We start from the raw sequence: 20,547 nt of genomic DNA, 5'->3' as shown, positions 1-20,547 counted from the left end.
TCTGTGCCCATATTTAGTCTGACTCAGGGTCCTTCCTGGTGGCGTGTGCATCTCTCAGCCAAGATGGATTCCACCGTGAAGGTTTCTGGGAGGTTGGCAGAACATATTATGGGCTGGCATTTCCTCCTTCCTTTTGGCCCCTCCTGAATTCTTCTGGCTGGCTGTAGCTTGTCAGTTCTATGTTCCTTATCAGGACCTCCTGTTGTGAGATAACTCATGCAAGCAGTTATTATCCTGCCTGGCCAGGGAGGGCAGTTTCAGTCAACGGTTCCCTAACATTCCGTATAAGCATCCCTAAACAGCACAGTTTTATTTTACAGATATTTGAACTCTATATACTTTATATACTTGGAATTGTGACTACTTCTTTCATATTATTTGTGAGATTCATCCATATTGTTGCAGGTAGTTGTAGTTATTTCATTTTTCTAAACTGTGATAAATTTACTTTAAAAAGATTTTTTAAAGAGAAGTTTTAGGTTCACAGCAAATTTGAGAGGAAGGTATGGGAGAATTCCCATATACGCCCTGCTGCCACAGGTACATAGCCTCACCAATTATCACCCTCCCACACCAGAGTGGTACATTTGTTACAACTGACAAATCTATATTGATACATCATTATCACCCAAAGTCCAGTTTACCTTAGGGTTCACTCTTAGGGCTGTATATTGTATGGGTTTGGACAAATGTATAATGACAGGTATCCACCATTATAGTATCATACAAAGTAGTTTCATTGCACCCCCCAATCCTCTGTGCTCTGCCTATTCTGACCCCCGCCCAACCTCTGGCAACCACTGACCTTTTACTATCTCCATAGGTTTGCCTTTTCCAGAATGTCATATAGTTGGAATCATACAGTATGTAGCCTTTTCAGATGGGCTTCCTTCACTTAGTAATGTGCATTTAAGGTTGCTCCATGGCTTTTTGTGGCTCATTTCATTTTAGCACTGAATAATAATTCCATCATCAGGATTTATCAGTTTATTTATCCATTCACCTACCGAAGGACATCTGGATTGCTTCTAAGCTTTGGCAGTTATGAATAAAGCTGTTATAAACATCCGTGTGCAGGTTTTTATGTGGCCGTAAGTTTTAAACTCCTCTGGATAAATGTTAAGGAGCACAATTGCTGGATTGTATAGTAAGCATATGGTATAGTTTTGTAAGAAACTGCCAAACTGCCTTCCAAAGTGGCTATACCATTTTGCATTCCCATCAGCAATGAATGAGCATTCCTGCTGCTCCACATCCTTGCCAGCATTTGATGCTGTCAGTGTTATGAATTTTGGCCATTCAAGTATGTGTATAGTGGTATCTCACTGTTGTTTGGTTATTTCACTTTTATTTTTGTATGTACTATTGTGTGAATATACCACAATTTATCCATGAAAACTTTTAGGGACATCCTGCTTGTTTCCAGTTTTTGACTGTTACAAAACAGTGCTACCATGAATATTCTTAGTAGTGTATATAACTACAGACATCTCTACGATATTTACCTAAGAGTGGAATTGTTGGTTTATAGGGTATGGGGACTTTCAATGTTACTGGATAATGCCTAAATTTTCCTAATGACTAACTTTTCCTAATGCTGTGTACCAATTTACACTTACTAGCAGTTCCCATTGCTCCACCTGCTGGCAACATTTGTTATTATCAGACTTTAAAATTTTTGCCAACCTGGTGGGTGTAAAATGGCCTCTCATTTGATTTTAATGATTTTTCTTGTTCTTTTTTTTAACATTTTTATTGGCGTATAACTGCTTTACAATGTTGTGTTAGTTTCTGCTGTATAACAAAGTGAATCAGCTATATATATACATATATCCCCATTATCCCCTCCCTCTTGCATCTCCCTCCCACCCTCCCTATCCCACCCCTCTAGGTGGTCACAAAGCACTGAGCTGATCTCCCTGTGCTATGCGGCTGCTTCCAACTAGCTATCTATTTTACATTTGGTAGTGTATATATGTCAATGCCACTCTCTCACTTCATCTCAGCTTACCCTTCCCCCTCCGTGTGTCCTCAAGTCCATTCTCCACGTCTGTGTCTTTATTCCTGTCCTGCCTGTATGTTCTTCAAAACCATTTTTTTTTTAGATTCCATATATATGTGTTAGCATACAGTATTTGTTTTTCTCTTTCTGACTTACTTAACTCTGTATGACAGACACTAGGTCCATCCACCTCACTACAAATAACTCAATTTTGTTTCTTTTTATGACTGAATAATATTCCGTTGTATAGATGTGCCACATCTTCTTTATCCATTCATCTATCTATGGACACTTAGGTTGCTTCCATGTCCTGGCTATTGTAAACAGTGCTGCAATGAACATTGTGGTACATGATTCCTTTTTTTTTTTTAAGATTTTTATTGGAGTATAATTGCTTTACAATCGTGTTAGTTTCTGCTTTATAACAAGATGAATCAGCTATACATATACATATATCCCCATATCTCCTCCCTTTTGCGTCTTCCTTCCACCCTCCCTATCCCACCCCTGTAGGTGGTCACAAAGCACCAAGCTGATCTCCCTGTGCTATGCGGCTGCTTCTCACTAGCTATCTATTTTACATTTGGTAGTATATATAAGTACATGCCACTCTCTCACTTCATCCCAGATTACACTTCCCCCTCCCCGTGTCCTCAAGTCCATTTTTTATGTCTGCATCTTTATTCCTGTCCTGCCCCTAGGTTCTTCATAACCTGTTTTTTTTTAAGATTCCATATATATGTGTTAGCATACGGTATTTGTTTTTCTCTTTCTGACTTACTTCACTCTGTATGACAGTCTCTAGGTCCATCCACCTCACTAAAAATAACTCCGTTTTGTTTCTTTTTATGGCTGAGTAATATTCCATTATATATATGTGCCTCATCTTCTTCATCCATTCATCTGTCAATGGACGCTTAAGTTGCTTCCATGTCCTGACTATTGTAAATAGAGCTGCAATGAACATTGTGGTACATGACCCTTTTTGAATTATGGTTTTCTCAGGGTATATGCCCAGTAGTGGGATTGCTGGGTTGTATGGTAGTTCTAATTTTAGTTTTTTAAGGAAACTCCATACTGTTCTCCATAGTGGCTGTATCAATTTACATTCTCACCAACAGTGCAAGAGGGTTCCCTTTTCTCCACACCCTCTCCAACATTTATTGTTTGTAGATTTTTTTGATGATGGCCATTCTGACTGGTGTGAGATGATATCTCATTGTAGTTTTGATTTGCATTTCTCTAACGATTAGTGATGTTGAGCATTCTTTCCTGTGTTTGTTGGCAATCTGTATATCTTCTTTGGAGAAATGTCTATTTAGGTCTTCTGCCCATTTTTGGATTGGGTTGTTTGTTTTATTGATACTGAGGTGCATGAGCTGCTTGTATATTTTGGAGATTAATCCTTTGTCAGGTGCTTCATTTGCATATATTTTCTCCCATTCTGACAGTTGTCTTTTCATCTTGTTTATGGTTTCTTTTGCTGTGCAAAACCTTTTAAGTTTCATTAGGTCCCATTTGTTTATTTTTGTTTTTACTTCCATTTCTCTAGGAGGTGGGTCAAAAAGGATCTTGCTGTGATGTATATCATAGAGTGTTCTGCCTATGTTTTCCTCTAAGAGTTTTATAGTGTCTGGCCTTACATTTAGGTCTTTACTCCATTTTAAGTTTATTTGTGTGTATGGTGTTAGGAAGTGTTCTAATTTCATTCTTTTACATGTAGCTGTCCAGTTTTCCCAGCACCATTTGTTGAACAGGCTGTCTGTTCTCCATTGTATATTCTTGCCTCCTTTATCAAAGATAAGGTGACCCTATGTGTGTGGGTTTACCTCTGGGCTTTCTCTCCTGTTTCATTGATCTATATTTCTGTTTTTGTGCCAGTACCATACTGTCTTGATTACTGTAGCTTTGTAGTGTAGTCTGACGTCAGAGAACCTGATTCCTCCAGCTCCGTTTTTCTTTCTCAAGACTGCTTTGGCTATTTGGGGTCTTTTGTGTTGCCATACAAATTGTGAATTTTTTTGTTCTAGTTCTGTGAAAAGTGCCATTGGCAGTTTGATAGGGATTGCATTTAATCAGTACATTGCTTTAGGTAGTATAGTCATTTTCACGTTGTTGATACTTCTAATCCAAGAAGATGGTACATCTCTCCATCTGTGTGTATCATCTTTAATTTCTTTCATCAGTGTGTTATAGTTTTCTGTATACAGGTCTTTTGTCTCCTTAGGTAGGTTTATTCCTAGGTATTTTATTCTTTTTGTTGCAATGGTAAATGGGATTGTATCCTTAATTTCTCTTTCAGATTTTTTGTTGTTAGAAATAGGAATGCAAGAGATTTCTGTGCGTTAATTTTGTATCCTGGTACTTTACGAAATTCATTGAATAGCTCTAGTAGTTTTCTGGTGGCATCTTTAGGATTCTCTCTATATAGTATCATGTCATCTGCAAACAGTGACAGTTTTGCTTTTTCTTTTCCGATTTGGATTCCTTTTATTTCTTTTTCTTCTCTTGAGCATCTTTTCATAAGCCTATCAGACGTTAGGATTTATTATTTTTTGAAGCATTTATTCAATACATCTGCCAATTTTTTTCTATTGGGTAGTGTGCCATTTAAAAATTAATTTGTAGGTGTTATTTATATATTCTAACTTTATTTCTTTGTCCTTTATATGTGTTGCATATATCTTTTCCCACTTTGTCTCTTATTTTTTGGTCATTTTCCTGATGGTTTCTTTCAACAAACAGAAGTCCTTAATTATACTATATTCAAAGTTATCAATCTTTTTTTCTTTATCCATAGTGCTTTTTGTGTCTTTTCAAAGAAATCCTTCCCTATCCCAACATCATGAGAATATTCTCCTTTATTAACATTTGAAATTTCTCTAATTTTGCCTTTTACACTTAGGACTTTAATATACTTGAAATTAATTTTTGTATGGAGTGTGAGAATTGACGTCCAATTTCATTATTTTTCCTTACAAATACCCAATTGCCCCATATCATTTGTTGAAAAATCTCTCCTTTCCCCACTCATTCATAATGCCAAGTCTGTCAAATATCAAGTGTTCATATATTCTTCAGAATATTTGTGGCCTCTCTGTTCTGTTCCACTTATCTATTTGTCTAATCTTGTGCCAATATGGCATTGCCTTAATTACTGTAACGTTGTAATGAGTCTTGCTATCTGATAGGGAAAGTCTTCGCACCTCATTTTTGTTCTTCAAGAGTTTCTTAACTGTTCTTATCAATATCTACCAAAATATTTGCTGAGATTTTATTTTCTACAAAAATTACTGTTGAGATTTTAATTTGAGCAAACTGTTTTAATTTGAGTAACTGTTGAGTTTTAATGTAAGCAAAAATAATGGTTAAGACTCTAATTTTAATGTTTCTCAAAGTTTCATAGTATTTTTCATAGTGTCTAACATATCTTTTGTTGGATTTTTACTAATTGCTGAATTAAAAAAAATTGCTAACAGTAAAGAGGATTCTCAGGAATGGGATTTTAATATGTTTCTTATAGGTAATGCTCTTCTGTTTTGTTTTAAGCAAGAATATATATCTTGTGTTAATAAATCAGTTTATATGTGTTGCTCCCTCATATTGACATAGTCATTGTAATATAATATATATTGATTAATATAATATAGTATTATCTATAAAGATGCCAATCATTCATCAAGTTTTCAAAAAGTAAACATTTCACCTTAAACAAATTACTATGTTAATGGAGAAAACTGTGGGATGGAGCACAGAAAAAGCTCAAGGTATCTATATCCAACTGCTTACTTGACATTTCCACTGAGATATTTTGTAGGCATCCCAAAGTTAATATGTCAAAGATTGAACTTTCTATTTTCCCCTACCCACCTGAACCTAGTCTTCTCACTTCCAGTGGTATCATCATTTTTTGATACTTTCAACAGAAAGAGTCTTAACATATAGGAACCTTGACTCTTTCATTCACCACTGTATTTCCAGTGCCCAGAAGAGTGGCTTGCATATAGTGGGTACTCAATAAATATTTCTAGATTGAATGAATGGTTCCTGCCCTGAAGAAATGTTTGATTAAAAATTATTCAATAATACACACAAAGTAGTATATGGAAAAAGCTGAGAGAATTCCCTGGCAGTCCAGTAGTTATGATTCTGTTCTCTCACTGCTGAGAGCCCAGGTTTGATCCCTGGTCCGGGAACTAAAATCCCACAAGCCGCGGAGTGCGGCCAAAAAAAAAAAAGAAAATGCTGAAAGATTTCTGTCCTTTCTTTTCTATTATTAGACCCGCAGCCCTTGTTCAGCCCCTTTTTATTTTACACCTGAACAATTGCCACAACTCTTTTTTAACAGCTTCCAATGTGAACAGCTTATAGATAAAATCCAAATGGTTTAACATGACATTCAAGGTTCTCCATGATCTGACACCAGTTTACTGCTTCCACTATATTTTTCCCTACTTAAACATTATGAATCCCAATGTTCCAACCATACAAGACTACTGGGTATTCCCTGAGTGTGCCCTACACTTCCCTTTGTTCTTATTTTTCTCTCTTCACAGAATTCCATTCCTCCCATTTCTTCCCTCACCAAATGATACCCGTGTATTATAACACAATTCAAATGTCATTTCCTCTCTGCAGGCATCCCCGACTCTCCCAGGTAGAATCAGGTTTAACCTCTTTTCCACTTTCCCCTGGTACTTAGTAACTTTGATGTAGCACTTACAGTCATAGAAGTCATACAATCATGTTAGACTTGGAAGTAATCTTGGTGATCATGTTCCAACTTCCTCATGCTATGGAGGGCCAGAGAGAAAATCCAGGTCTTTTAATTTGCCTTGCCTAATGATTATTTGTGTACACATTTTATATCCTTTACTGGACGGGTCACTGAAGGCAGAGGAAGGGTCTTATTCATCTTTGTGTTCTCCATGATATCTAATACAATCTATTACACATTGTGGATATACAATAAGTGTGTGTGTTTTTTTTTTTTCTGTATGTGGGCCTCTCACTGTTGTGGCCTCTCCCATTGCGGAGCACAGGCTCTGGACGCGCAGGCTCAGTGGCCATGGCTCACGGGCCCAGCCGCTCCGCGGCATGTGGGATCTTCCCGGACCGGGCACGAACCTGTGTCCCCTGCATCGGCAGGCGGACTCTCAACCACTGCGCCACCAGGGAAGCCCAATAAGTGTGTTTTGATTGACTTGAGAATTAATACCAGAGGGATGGATAAAATAGATTTACCATTCATAACAGTTAATGTATACTGAGTGCATACTCTGTACCAGGAACTATACCAAAGCTTTACAAGAATTATCTAATCTATCACACAATCCTGTGAGATAAGCACCATTACTAGTTTTCATTTGCCCAAGATCTCATAGTCAGTAAGTTATAGAGCCTGGGCCAGAATCCAAATTTATCTGATTCTAAATCTTCTGTTTTTAATCAGTGTGTTACAATGTAAAGCAACAGGTGGAACTCAAATATTATGAATTTGGGAAAGGGCTAACAGATAAGAGGCTAGTTCCTATCTCCTCGAAGACTAAACATCTGGGTTCAGAAAAATAGCTTGGGGCTAAATTGTGGATGACTTTGAATGCCAGGCATGGTATGAGAAGTCATCTCCCTTCCTCTGCTTTCCATCTGTACCAGTCCAGACGCTGATTACCTTGTGAGGCCCAACTCAAATACACCATATGGTACGAGAACTTCTATAATCCTCCAAATCACATTGAATTGCCCCTACTTCCATAGTACTTTGTTTATATCTCTGCTATCATGCATAATATAACTTTCTTAATGGTAATAGTCTGTGGATGTTTTGGTCTTCTTCACATTTTATAAACTCCTTGAGAGCAGGTACCCTGTTTTATTGATGGTTAAATGCCTCTCACTCCTTATTTAGCAACTGATACATAGTAGATGTTCAATAAATGTTAACTTAACTAAATATTTCATTGGAAAAATACAGACATGAATAAGACATGGTTTCTGCTCTCAAGAGAAGCCAACAGTCTGTTGAGGGAAAAATACATTATTCCATATGAATAGCTACACTAGTGATGTTTAAAAAGGATGTAGAATTCAACAACCAATTAGAAGATTCAGTAGAAAAAATAACCCATTCACAGTAGCCCCCAAATCTATAAGGCAGCTAAAAAGATAGCTAACAAATATGAACAAGCCATTACGCATAAAAGTATAAAATTGTACTAAAGGACATTTAAAATATATCTGAAAGTGAAGAAATATACTTGTCAAGACCTGCACAGGGTCTGGGATTTTGCCTATATACAAGTTAAGACATTAGCCTGCCCTAGTTTCATGGATTCTGGCATAAGACATGAGACTCTTGGGTGAGAGACAAAGAACTTTATTATTGACAACAAAAGCAGTAACCAGAGCTTCATGTTGGTTTGCATCTGTTCCTAATGCTCCCCCAAGTCCCACAAGGATGATGTAAAGGACTCATGATAGATGGCTGCACACATAGTGGATTGCATTACAGGAGAGGAACAATGAGTTTGGAAGCTCCACTGATTTTATGGAAAGTAGAAGCAAGCCTGCTCTTTGTCTGTGGGGAGATACTTCTTCATCCTTTATTGCAAACATGACCCTGAGAAATGGCTCAGATAAACAGTCTTCAGGGACTTGCATTTTTGGCATACTCAGCAATAAAACTCAGGGATGCTCAGGGCCCATGGTGGATTGGGTCTCCCAACAATACTGCATTTATGCATGGGAAGACTTCATGTCAATAAGTTAGCAATTCATCTCAAATTAATCCATAAGTCCAATAACGTTCCAATCAAAATATTAACAGGCCTATTTTTGTGGAACTTGACAATCGATTACAAAATTGGAAATGGCATATACAGGAAATTGATTTATGAAGGATGTGGCACTGCAAAAGAGTGGAGAAAGGATGGATAATTGATGGATAAAGGATGGTCTTGATCTGCGGGTTGGTTATATGGGTGTCTTCATTTTGTGAACATTCATCAAGATGCACACTTAAGATATGTCCACTTTTCTGTATGTATTTTATACTTAAGTAAAACCTTTTCAACACCTGCCTAATAGGATACTTTCCCACCAGTAGAGTTGCATGCTCACCAAAAGTTGTTCTTTCCTTAAACAGGTTTATTCCAGTTACACTTGTTGTAAACCAAATAGGAATGGTTTGTGAACCAAACCAACAAAATAGGATTGCAGAAAAAATTTTGCAAAACATGTTACAGACAAATAATTAGAATATAGAATATGTAAAGCATCCATAAGAAGCAATATTAAGAGGACAAACAAAAGAAAAATGGGTAAAAGTTATCAAAAGGTAATTCACAGAAGAAGAAATGACTTTGGCCAGAAAACCTATAAAAAGTGCTCATGTCATGAAATAATCTGGGAAAGGCAGATTCAAACACTAGGGAGATGCTCATCTTCACCTCTTAGATTGGTAAAAAGAAATTTTAAAATACTTATCTGCAAGAATGTGGGGGAAATGGGGACTCTTCTATAGCTGATATGTGTGTAAATTGGTGCAATTACTATGACAAGCTATTTGCCAATGTCCAGTGAGGTTGAAGATGAACATACTCTGTCATTTAGCAATTCCACTTCTAGGAAACACATTTATAGAGTAATAGGAGGCTATAACAAGAATATTAATTGAAGCACTGTTTGTAATAGAAAAAAAGGAAGCAACCTAAATGTCCACAAGAATGGAAACGCATAAGGAAATTATTCATACAATGGAATATTATATACCAGTTAAAAAGGATGTACATATGAACATGAACATGCATGAACATGGATAAATCTAGAAAGCATAATGGGTGAAAAAATCAAGTTGTAGATGATTACACACAGTGTGATATAATTTACCATGAAGCACAAATCATGAGAAAACAATTCACTTAACAAATCTTCATTTTGTGCACAATTCTAGGTACTTAGAATCAGTGAACAAAACAGAGATCTTGCCCTCGTGGACTTTACATTTCAATGCAGGAAGACTGAAATAAAGCAATAAGCATAGCAAGTAAATAAGTTGTATAGTGTGTTAGAGAATGATGAAAGCAGAGCAGGGTAAGACAGAATAGGGATGGGCAGGTTGCAGTATTAAATAGGATAGTTCAGATAGTCTTCATTGAAATGGTGAGATTTGAGCCTTGAAGGAGGTGAGAGAATTTAAATAAATGGATAACTTGGAAAAGAGCACTCCAAAAGCCCTATGGCAACAGTGAGCTTGGCTTTTCAGTGGAACTGTAAGGAGGCCACAGATGGGACAGAGTGAGTAAGGAAGAGAGCAGATGGGGAGGTTAGAGATATAATGGAGAGCCAGAAAATGTAGGGCTTTTGTAGGGACTTTGGTTCTCACTCTGAATGGAACTGGCTATCTTTTCAGGATTTTGAGCAGAGAAGTACAAGGATTTCATTTATATTTAAAAATGATCACTTAATTTTTTTGTGTAGGGAATAAACCATAGAGGATCAAGAATGAAAACAGAGATCTCTTAGAAGGCTATTTTAGTTATTCAGATGAGAGAAGGTGGTGTATTAGACCTTATATGTAGCAATGGTGATGGTGAGAAATGATTGGATTTTGGGTACACTCTGAATTAGAACCAAAATGATTTCCTGATGGGTTGGATGTACAGTGGAAGAGAAAGGGAGGAATTGAAGATAATGTCAAGACTTTTGGCCTGAGCATATGGACTGATATAATTGCCATCAATTGAGATGGGGCTGGCTGTAGGAGGAGCAGGTTTGGGGGGAAATGATTAGGAATTTAATCTGGGACATTTTGAGTTTGAGATGTCTATTAGACATCTGAGTGGAGGTGCTGAGTAGGCAGCAATACAGATCTGGTCTGCAGACTTGAATTTAAGAGTTATCAGTATAGAAAGTGTTTTACAGCATAGGACTGGAAGAGATCACCAAGGGAGTGTAGATAGAAATGAGAAGAACAGGGACCAAGCCCGGGGGCACTCCCATTTTAAGAGGTCTGGGAGGAGAAGAGGAACCAGTAAAGGTCACTGAGAAGAAGCAGCCAGTGAGGTCAGAGGAAACCAGGAGAATGTGGGGTCCTGGAAGCCAACTGAAGACAGTGAACTGAGGAGGAGGGGCTCATCAGCTGTGCCAGTGCTGCTGATAGGTCCAGTAAGGATTAAGAATTGACCATTGGATTGATCAATGTAGAAACTAGTCGTGACCTTGAGGATGGCAATTTCAGTGGAGTGGTGGAGGTGGACCCCTGATTGGAATGTGTTCAAATGAGAATAGGAAGGAGGAGAAAAATTGGAAACACTGAATAGAGACAACTATCACAAAGGGGTGAAGGAGTAGTCCAAGTGGATATCTGAGGGAAGAATGTTCCTGACAGATGGAATGGACATTGAAAAAGCCCTAGGCAAGAGTGACTGTGACTTTTCTGAGGAACAGCAGAGAGACCATGGTTGTGGCAGAGTGAGTGAGGTGGAGAGCAGGCAGAGAGGGTAGGGGGCTATGGAAGGAAAGTTGTCTGGGGCTCCCTCTTGACACCAGATTGATGTAGGTAGAAAGCCTAGGGGAATGTGGTCTTAGACCAAGAACTGGTTCAAACGATGCCTTCAAATATTCATGTTCAAATATTGCACGTGGAGGTGTATATTACATACATCTGTAAAGAAAAATGTGCCTCAAAGGGCAGCAAAGAAATAGGTTGCTAGCAGTTGCAAAAGTGGAGTTAAGAGAATATATATATATATATATATATATATTCCATATATAATGATGAGAATGTATTTACGTGAAGATAAGAAATAACAGCATGATGGTATCCTGACAGAAACAACCTAGTAGAGAGCGCAACATTGATGGTGGTGATAAAGGGGTGAGAGATGGTAGTGATATTGTTGAACTGGTGTGAGAGAAAGAGATCTAAAGACCTTCCTCAACTTATGATGGAGCTACATCTGGATAAACCCATTGTAAATTGAAAATATCATAAGTCAAAAATGCATTAAATACAACTAACCTACCCAATGTCATAGCTTAGCCTAACCTGCCTGAAACGTGCTCAGAACACTTACATTGATTAGCCTACATTTGGGCAAAATCATCTAACACAAAACCTCTTTTATAATAAAATGTTGAATATCTCATGTAATTTACTGAATATTGTACTGAAAGTGAAAAACAGAATGGTTGAATGGGTACAGAATGATTGGAAGTATATCAGTATGAGTTGTTTACCCCATAATCATGTGGCTGACTGGGAGCTGCAGCTCTCTGCTGCTGCCCAGCATCACAAGAGAGAATCATACCACATATTGATAGCTCGGGGAAAGTTCAAAAGTTTGTGGTTGTGTATTTTCCTCTACCAGGTTTAGCTGTGTGAGTTCAGGCTCCTTGAGGTGTATTTGGACTTAGCTAGAGTTATGATTTTGCCAGGGAAGCAAACAAAGTGAGAGAGGGGCAGGAAACTGGAGGGTATATGCCAGTGAGTGATTATAAAGACTGAGCATGACATTTGAGCTAGGGAAGGAGGGGAGAGAAAACAATAAGGGACCGAGAGATGGTGAAATCTGGCAAAACCAATGGACTGGAGATTTTTGTGAGGTTAAAGGATAGTGGGGTCTGGGCTTCCCTGGTGGTGCAGTGGTTGAGAGTCCGCCTGCCAATGCAGGGGACACGGGTTCGTGCCCCGGTCCGGGAAGATTCCACATGCCGCAGAGCGGCTGGGCCCATGAGCCATGGCCGCTGAGCCTGCGCGTCCGGAGCCTGTGCTCCGCAACGGGAGAGGCCACAACAGTGAGAGGCCCGCGTACCGCAAAAAAAAAAAAAAAAAAAAAATGACAGTGGGGTCTGGGTACCAAAGGGAATGAGTTGGAAAAAGAGGTGATGGTCATAAAGAGGGATGTTTGAAATTGAGATTATGCAGGGATTGCTGTAATTGCTGTGACAAGGCCTAGGGTATGGCCATGCAAATGAGTAGCTGAGTTGGGGTCAAGGTCGATGTCGTGAAGGAGAAATGAAGGAGCCAGTGTATCAGAATGATCATTCTTGAGCTCACCAGGAATTAAGACAGGACTACTACCGTTGGGAATGACACAGTTCCAGGAGCTAAAATCTTTGAGAAATGAGGGAGAGGAGCACTGAGGTTTGGTAGATGATGACAATGAAGTCTAGTTGGTGACACAAGCTGTCAAAAGCTGGAGGTTTTCAGGGATGTGGGAGAGGAATGCTCTAAAGGCAGCAGTGAGAAGCAAGGAAGACATTTACCAGAGCTTCAGGCTCTGTGGTACAATGGTGATGGGAGAGGAAAATCATCTACTTCTCTTGAGTGGGCTTCAGGGGACACAGAGTCCTCAGGGAAGAGCCTGGTTTCTGTTAGGGCAAGACAATGAAAGGCACATTCAGAGAAGAGGGTGGCGATATGGAGGAATTATTGAGGTTGCATTGTGTTTTAGGAGTAAGGAAGGGGTGTGAGAAGTGAGCTAAAGAGAGAATATGGTCACAGCCTTATGGAAGTTAGAATGTGGGAGTTGAGGGGTATCACGGGGATATGGGGGTTCTTGTGGTGACTGACACAAGTGGGGTTGGACATTGATGAGATGAGTTCTGATGGATTTGAGGCAGATAGATTCAAGATAGACTTTGAAGTTTCAGCTAGGTGTGGGGAGGTGAGTGTCTGAGGCTTGCTGTCAACCCCAAGAGATATGGAAATTCAGTCTTACACCTGGAGCACTGGTCCACAGAATGGTCCATGTTGCTCCTGGAAACAGATCACATAAATCTGTAGTGAAAGAAAAATGGGCTAGAAACTACATATCATATTCAGGATAGGAGTAACCCTGGGGAAGTGGGAGGGGAATGGAAATGGGGTGAAGGTCAAGGAAACCTCAATTTTTCTGTAATGTTTTTATTCCTTAAAAAAAGACAAAGTAAATATACCTAAATATAACAGCATCCAAATCTGAGTGGTGGAAACACTGGTGTTTGTTATATTTAATGCCTGGGACGTTGTAGCTACTCAGTGAATGTTATTTGTTGAATGAGTGTGCCTTTCTGTATTAACAGTTCCTCCAATGAACATACAAAACTCTCAAGTTAGCACATCGTGCTACAAGAGCATAGAAAAGAAAATGGAGAGAAGTGGGGAAGGCCTAAGAAATGCTTGAGGAGAGAGTAATTGCTGATCTATGCAGATCTCTACCACCATACATGAGCCTTATGGAAAATATGGCGTGCAAGCTAAAGACATAGTCCTATCTCCATTTTACCTTAATGCTCTAAGGTTCTGGGTGAGTATCCAGAAAATGACCTTGAATATTTAGTTCTTTCAAGTAACTACTGGAGTCTCCTTTTTGTCTCCCAACATAGACACTGGGTGGTGCTGCTGTCCAAAAATTCTGCTCTATCCTGGATTTATTACTTCAATCTAAAGACGGGTATTTATCTAAGTGTCTACTGTAGACCAAGCAAGGTGCTCGGGATTAGAGATATATAGATGAATAGCCTCAGCAGATTCTCCTCTGATTACACTGCTACCATGTTCAGTGGCTGAAAAATTAGAAAATGTGACTTTTACATAGGAGTGTAGCACTGTCACAGAAATGCCCCGTTGTGGGAGTGAATGATCCTGAACTACCCACCCTTTCCATGAGCACCCCTCCTCCAACACCCGGCCAAGGATCAGAACAGACATTGAGCATCACTCGTTGTCACCGCATACTTAGGGTCCTTTGAATATAAAAAGCCAAGAGTACCTGATTATGGCTCCTTCAGCTTGGATCTCGGAGTTTTGGACGATCAAAGCTAACTGGGTAAAATATGTCTGCTTATTGTAGAGGCCCCTATTATTGTGGAGGAGTGAGTATACTTGGGAGGAAGGGAAGTGGACTCTCAGGATGAAAGTAGTGGGAGAAGCAGGGCAGGTAGGCCAGCCACTGATCCCTTGGGCAATCAGTGGGCTTGGATGGGGTCTGGATAGGCGGATCTGGTATGACGTTATCAACACCCAGTTGCGAGGGTGAGGTCCTGAGTGGAGAGGAGACAGTAGACTGAGGTCAGCAAGTCTAAATAGGTGGGAGGGGCGAGGAGGCGGGTCTAGGATCCCTTGGTCAATCGGAGAGGACTGGGGAGGGGTCTGGGGGCGGAGTCTGTCACGCAGCTTATAACTGCGGGGTTCCGCATGGGAAGGCTAACCTCGTCCTGTGTACCAAGCGGTCTCAGTTCAGCGGTCTACCTTTCACTGGTCTTCAAGCCTTCGGGTGAGGACGTGCGGCCCCGCCAGAGCCAGAGGACTGTGGGGACAGGAGGGCGTGGCGGCCGCGGGGCTGGCGTCTTGGGCCTGCTGGTATTGGAGGGGCGAGGGCTGGGATGGGCGATTAGTATCTGCGCCTCCTGGCGAGTCCGCGCCTTTGTTTTCGCAGCGCCGCCTTCTGCGCGCGATGCGGAATCCTCCCTGGGTCTGTCCCTGGAAGGTCCGAGGGGGGAGCCCCCAGAGCGGCCAGTCCGCTGTGGCTGCAAGTCCGAGGCTGAGGGGATGAGGAATGTGGGGCTCGGAATGGGCTCTCTGGGGCTGGCCCTTCGCTCTCTCCCCTCCCGTGGCTGTTAGGTTGGACTGGGCTCCCGACGATGATGATATTTATTTTGAAATGTAAGCAGATTGCTGCTAACAAACTGGTCTATGCACCCAGCCCTGTTATTAGTATCTGAAGTCCCTGTTTCCCCCCTCTGGAGATTGGCGGCTGATCGCTTGTCAAAGGAAGGTCTTAGGGTGACCTCGACGGAAGGGAGGCATTCTGGGGACGTCTGGCTGCTTGGGGGCCTCTCAGTGCTAGTTTGGGCACTAGACGTGTCTTACCCCACCAGGGTGGGGCCAGGCACGCGCAGGAGAGCTCTGCTTTCCGGGCTCAGGGGTCTCCTATTGTCTCTTCTGGACAAACCCGGAATGATCACATGGCACCTCATCTCCTAGCCTCATCTACTACCCTCTCCTCTTGAGGGGAAAATATGGTGAAATAGAAATGAGCTCTAGTTTATCCCATTCTGCTGAAGTTCTTGGTTTGATCATAATTAGCTGTGCCGTCTTACAGCGTTTACAAACTAGTGCCATAAGGAGTTATTGTGAGACATGTAATTAGTTATGACTGGATTTAATCCCTCCTCTTATTGTAGCCCCTTAATCTACTGTCTTTGGGCAGATAAAATGGAAAGAAACTAGTCCAATTTGTGCTACCCCTTTTTGTGTGCTGCTCCCTAATCCCCAAGAAAAATGCCGCCCTCTCATAGTAATTGAATACAAAGTGAACGTGCTCAAATAGTGCTGTCTCCTTACAAATTCATTAGCTGGTTAAACCCAGTCCTTATTTTTTCTTCTATCCCTAACTGCTCATGTGTTTCTATCACCTCCATTTTACTTTTGCTGTGATTTTAAAAGTCAAACATATTGGCTCCCGGTTTCTAGAACATCTTGGTTTCTAGTGCATCCTGATCCAATGGCATTTGCTGTCTATCAAAAATGGGGTAATGGGCTTACCTGGTGGCGCAGTGGTTGAGAGTCCGCCTGCCGATGCAGGGGACACGGGTTCGTGCCCCAGTCCGGGAGGATCCCACATGCCGCGGAGTGGCTGGGCCCGTGAGCCATGGCCGCTGAGCCTGCGTGTCTGGAGCCTGTGCTCCGCAACGGCAGAGGCCACAACAGTGAGAGGCCCGCATACCGCAAAAAAAAAAAAAAAAAAAATGGGGTAATGATGTGGGGTAATAAAAGTATTCTAATAAAAATATGACTTTTCTAAGATCTGTTGCTGTTTTCCTGTTGAAAATCAGCAGGTAAAATACACATTGATATTAAATGTGAGAATTTTGGCTGTTACTCCTTAGTGTGATAATAGTTCTACCAGATAAGTTTTTTTTATGTTTTTTTTTTTTTTTAGTCTTTTAGTCAAGATGAGTGATAAGCCAGACTTGTCTGAAGTGGAGAAGTTTGACAAGTCAAAACTGAAGAAAACTAACACTAAAGAAAAAAACACTCTTCCCTCAAAGGAAAGTAAGTCATGGGGACTTTCTGAGACAAACAATGGTGAAAACTAATAGGTTCAGTAAATAAACTCTTCTAGTAAATTTTACCACAAAGGAAGCAATAACCAGAGTATGAATTATTTAATGTATAACATTAAAAAATATCAAATAATTGCCTTTTTTACTTTGCTTATATAAGTAGTTCTCACAAAGTAGGCCCCAGTAGTAATGGGGGAATTTTAAAAAGCTGGTTTTTGGTGGAAAAATACTAAAACCCACATTGAAACCAATCTTGGAATATTGGACATAGCATTAGAAACATCTTAGTTTTGTCCGATTTTTGTTATTTGGCATTTTTTTGCATCTAGCTATTTGGGTCTTTGATCTCATCCCTAATGAGCCATGCAAACTGTGGTTTTGGCCTTCTCTACCTGATGACAAGATGAGGTGAGCTAATCAGTTTAGTTATAGGGTATACTCAAGTCTCCCAGGGTTCAAGGGATCAATTTTGCCCTCCCCGCTTACAGCCTGCAGGAGAAACCCCAAGCCAAGGGAAACGTTTTGTCATGTAGCATTATTTGAAAGTTCCAAAGTTAGTCAAAATTGTCTGAAATGGCATAACTTCCTAATTGTATAGTGATAGATAAATCTGAAGAAAGTGCTTCACATGCCCCCCAGTCTCAGAGTGATCCATGGTAAAAATGGCAACGGCATAAATCTACCTCTCAAATGGGGAAAAAGAAACACACAGTTGAGTCTAACAAACGTTCAGCTCATTAATTTGCACACACACATACCTGACTAAGGATTTGTGGGTAGTGCCTTGGCATTCTAAACTTAAAGAAGGTATGGCAGCCTCCAATTACTTGGCAAGGAATTCTTTTGGAAGAAACTGAACTTAATCTTAGGTAAATACCCTCTTAATGATTTCTTTGTGTTTATTTTTTCCCCAGCTATCCAGCAGGAGAAAGAGTGTGGTCAAACATCGTAAAATGGGGATCTCCTTGCAAGAGCAAATTTCGACATTGCTTGAGTGTCTTGTTTTTGGTAAAACTTTGTAGAGATTTTAGGCATCTTCTGATGTCTTCTCACCCATAATCCCTGGCTAAGAGGTCAGGGGTAGCCTACATTCCCTGACATTCATTTTAAAACTTCTATTGGTGCATAAATTCCAGTTGGCAGATGCTGTCAATAATCTAACCGTTGATGACCTTTGTGCTTGTAGTCTTTGCACCCCCTACCGGATAAGCCACTTTTAACTTTCTACAATGGTTCCCTCTATTGCTTTATAATCTTCATGAAGTTGCATGCTTTTGCATCTTCTCACAGTTTATTTTCATTTGTAATGGAGCAATAAAATAATAAATATAATCAGTATGTTTATAATAGGCTCCTGTGGTTCATTCCTGGTGGTCTTCTAAGGAATGAAAGTGCACAAGGGTACTTTTCAGCCAAAAAAATGGGTGCGGGAAAGCTGCTTCAGCAGATTTGGCACATGGGAAAGGCCCTCCTCTGTCTGATCTGGACAGAGGAGGGCCTTTGGGGATTGTGTGGCTGAACCATACTGACTCCATTTTGTCAGCTCCATCTTAGTCCACACAGTCCTAACTCCTCCTCTTTCCACGTGACTGAGCTTTAGCCTAATTTACAAGGAGTGAGTCCAAGCCAGATGAGTTCCCTATCAACTTTTACCCTTGCCTTCATCTGATATGAAACCTGGAAGAGTGCCTTTTGCTGACATAGATGGTTAATGGTCATGAGGCCCCTGGGGAGAGGAAAAAACTCCTATTCTAGTTGGTGCAGACGTGATTCTCTCTTGGTAGTCAGATTCTACTTTAGTTTTGGCCCCTTTAAATTCCCCTGTACCCTTTTTGGCAGTGCAGTGCAGCTGTGAATGCCTCTGGATTATCTGTCTGCCCTATCTACCATGCCTGTATGTAAGTTACCCACAGGAAACTTCATAATTGCACTTTATGGAGCTGCTCGCTTCATTTTTCAGTCTCAAAGTTCCTTCTCAGTTTGCAGGATATTATTCAGTATGTCTGCCTCCCAACAGGGATGCTAAGTGCTTTTTCCTTAGAGTTGGAATCATAGAGATAGAGAAACTTGGGAGAAGAAGTCACGTGGACTAACTCCGTTATCTTAGAAATGAGGAAATTAAAACACAGGGTCTGATTTAATCTTCTAAGGTGTATAAGGGCTGGAATTTTAGCTGGACTCTTCTTGCTTTTTGGAAAGTGCTTTTCAACTAAAGTTAGGGGTCACCCAAGGTTGGGGTTGAATGGGGAAGGGGGCAAGAGACACTTGCTAACCCATACTGTGCTAAGCACATCACATCTTCTATCGAGCATAAACTCAGACGTCTGATAACCTCTAATGACCTACAGTACTGAACCTCTGGTTTCATTCTTGTTCTGAACAGAATTCACTGTCTTATGAGCCAAGTATTTTTGGTGTTTGTGGTGAGCATAAGTGCTCTGGACTGAATTGTCTCCCCTTCAAAAAATTTCATATGCTGAAGCCCTAACCCCAAACGTGACTGGATCTGGAGATAGTGTATTTAGGTAATTAAGGTTAATTGAGACCATAAGGGTGGGGCCATAATCTGATAATACTGTGGCCATAAAAGAAGAGGAAGAGACACCACATCACTCTCCCCAACATGTGAGGACCCAACAAGAAGGTGTCTACTTGCAAGCCAGGAAGAGAGTTTTCACCAGAAAATGACCCTGCTGGATCTTGATTTTGGGACTTCTATCCTCCAGAACTGTGAGAAAATTAATTTCTGTTGTTTAATCCACCTGGTCTACAGTATTTTGTTATGGCAAGCCTAGCTGGCTAATATAATAAGGAATACATATAAATAGACGAGTACAGATCACTGCCTTAAAACAATACATTTTTCACTTGAAATTTATAAAAACCAATCACCTGTAATCCCACCAATTACACGTTAACCTTTGAGTGTATAACCATCCTGATTGTGGTCTATTAATATTCATATATTTTCTGACTAAAAGGGATTATGCTGTCCATACCTATTTGCAATCTCAAGTATTATCTTACCACTCCCTTCTAAGAGCTGACATTCTTGAATAATCACTGGGTTTAAAGGAGGTGAAAACTATGGTCTCTGCAATAGCATAAACTTCCCTAAGCAAAACCGGGGGTGGGGGGTCACCTCTGCTCAAATGTCAGTGAGGTGACACCATCACAGGGCTTAGAGTAGCCAGAGGATTTGAGAGTTGGAAGTAACCATGTTGGTCACCAATACCTTACCTCTTGCCTGAAATAATTATCCAATAGAGTTACTCAGCCCCTTGCTGCAACAGGCTGCTTACACTGTGCCCAAACCTGCCTCCATGTAATTTCTATCCAATAGTCCTAGGACTGTACTAGAGTCCCACACCACGTAGTTAATCCCTGCTCCTATAGTTGAAATCAGCAGTTGTGTGCCTGCCTCTATGCCCCTGTCTTCTCCTGATGATACCTCCCGGATCCTTTGGATCCAAATTACATGATGAGGAAACATC

At 40.5% G+C, this 20,547-nt stretch overlaps 1 protein-coding gene across 4 annotated transcripts in view; it reads left to right on the top strand.

Moving 5' to 3' along the window:
- Positions 1–18,361, top strand: part of LOC307180778 (thymosin beta-15C) — a 59,366-nt gene extending 41,005 nt beyond the window's left edge. For 3 of the 4 annotated variants that reach the window (XM_079911234.1, XM_079911236.1, XM_079911237.1), the window contains 2 exons: positions 16,930–17,042; positions 17,968–18,361. In XM_079911234.1, coding sequence (XP_079767360.1) covers positions 16,930–17,042; positions 17,968–18,005 — 151 coding nt within the window. In that variant the 3' untranslated portion in view covers positions 18,006–18,361. Of the gene's footprint in view, positions 1–15,185; positions 15,262–16,929; positions 17,043–17,967 lie in introns of those variants that run through there. The other variant, XM_079911235.1, reaches the window with a different exon arrangement.
- Positions 18,362–20,547: the final 2,186 nt, after the last annotated feature.

This window comes from Stenella coeruleoalba (genome assembly GCF_951394435.1).
Source record: "Stenella coeruleoalba genome assembly, chromosome: X".
In the NCBI taxonomy this organism is placed as follows: Eukaryota; Metazoa; Chordata; class Mammalia; order Artiodactyla; family Delphinidae; genus Stenella; species Stenella coeruleoalba.
The sequence above is the reverse complement of the archived record's forward strand: the minus strand, read 5'-3'. Positions and strand labels throughout refer to the sequence as shown.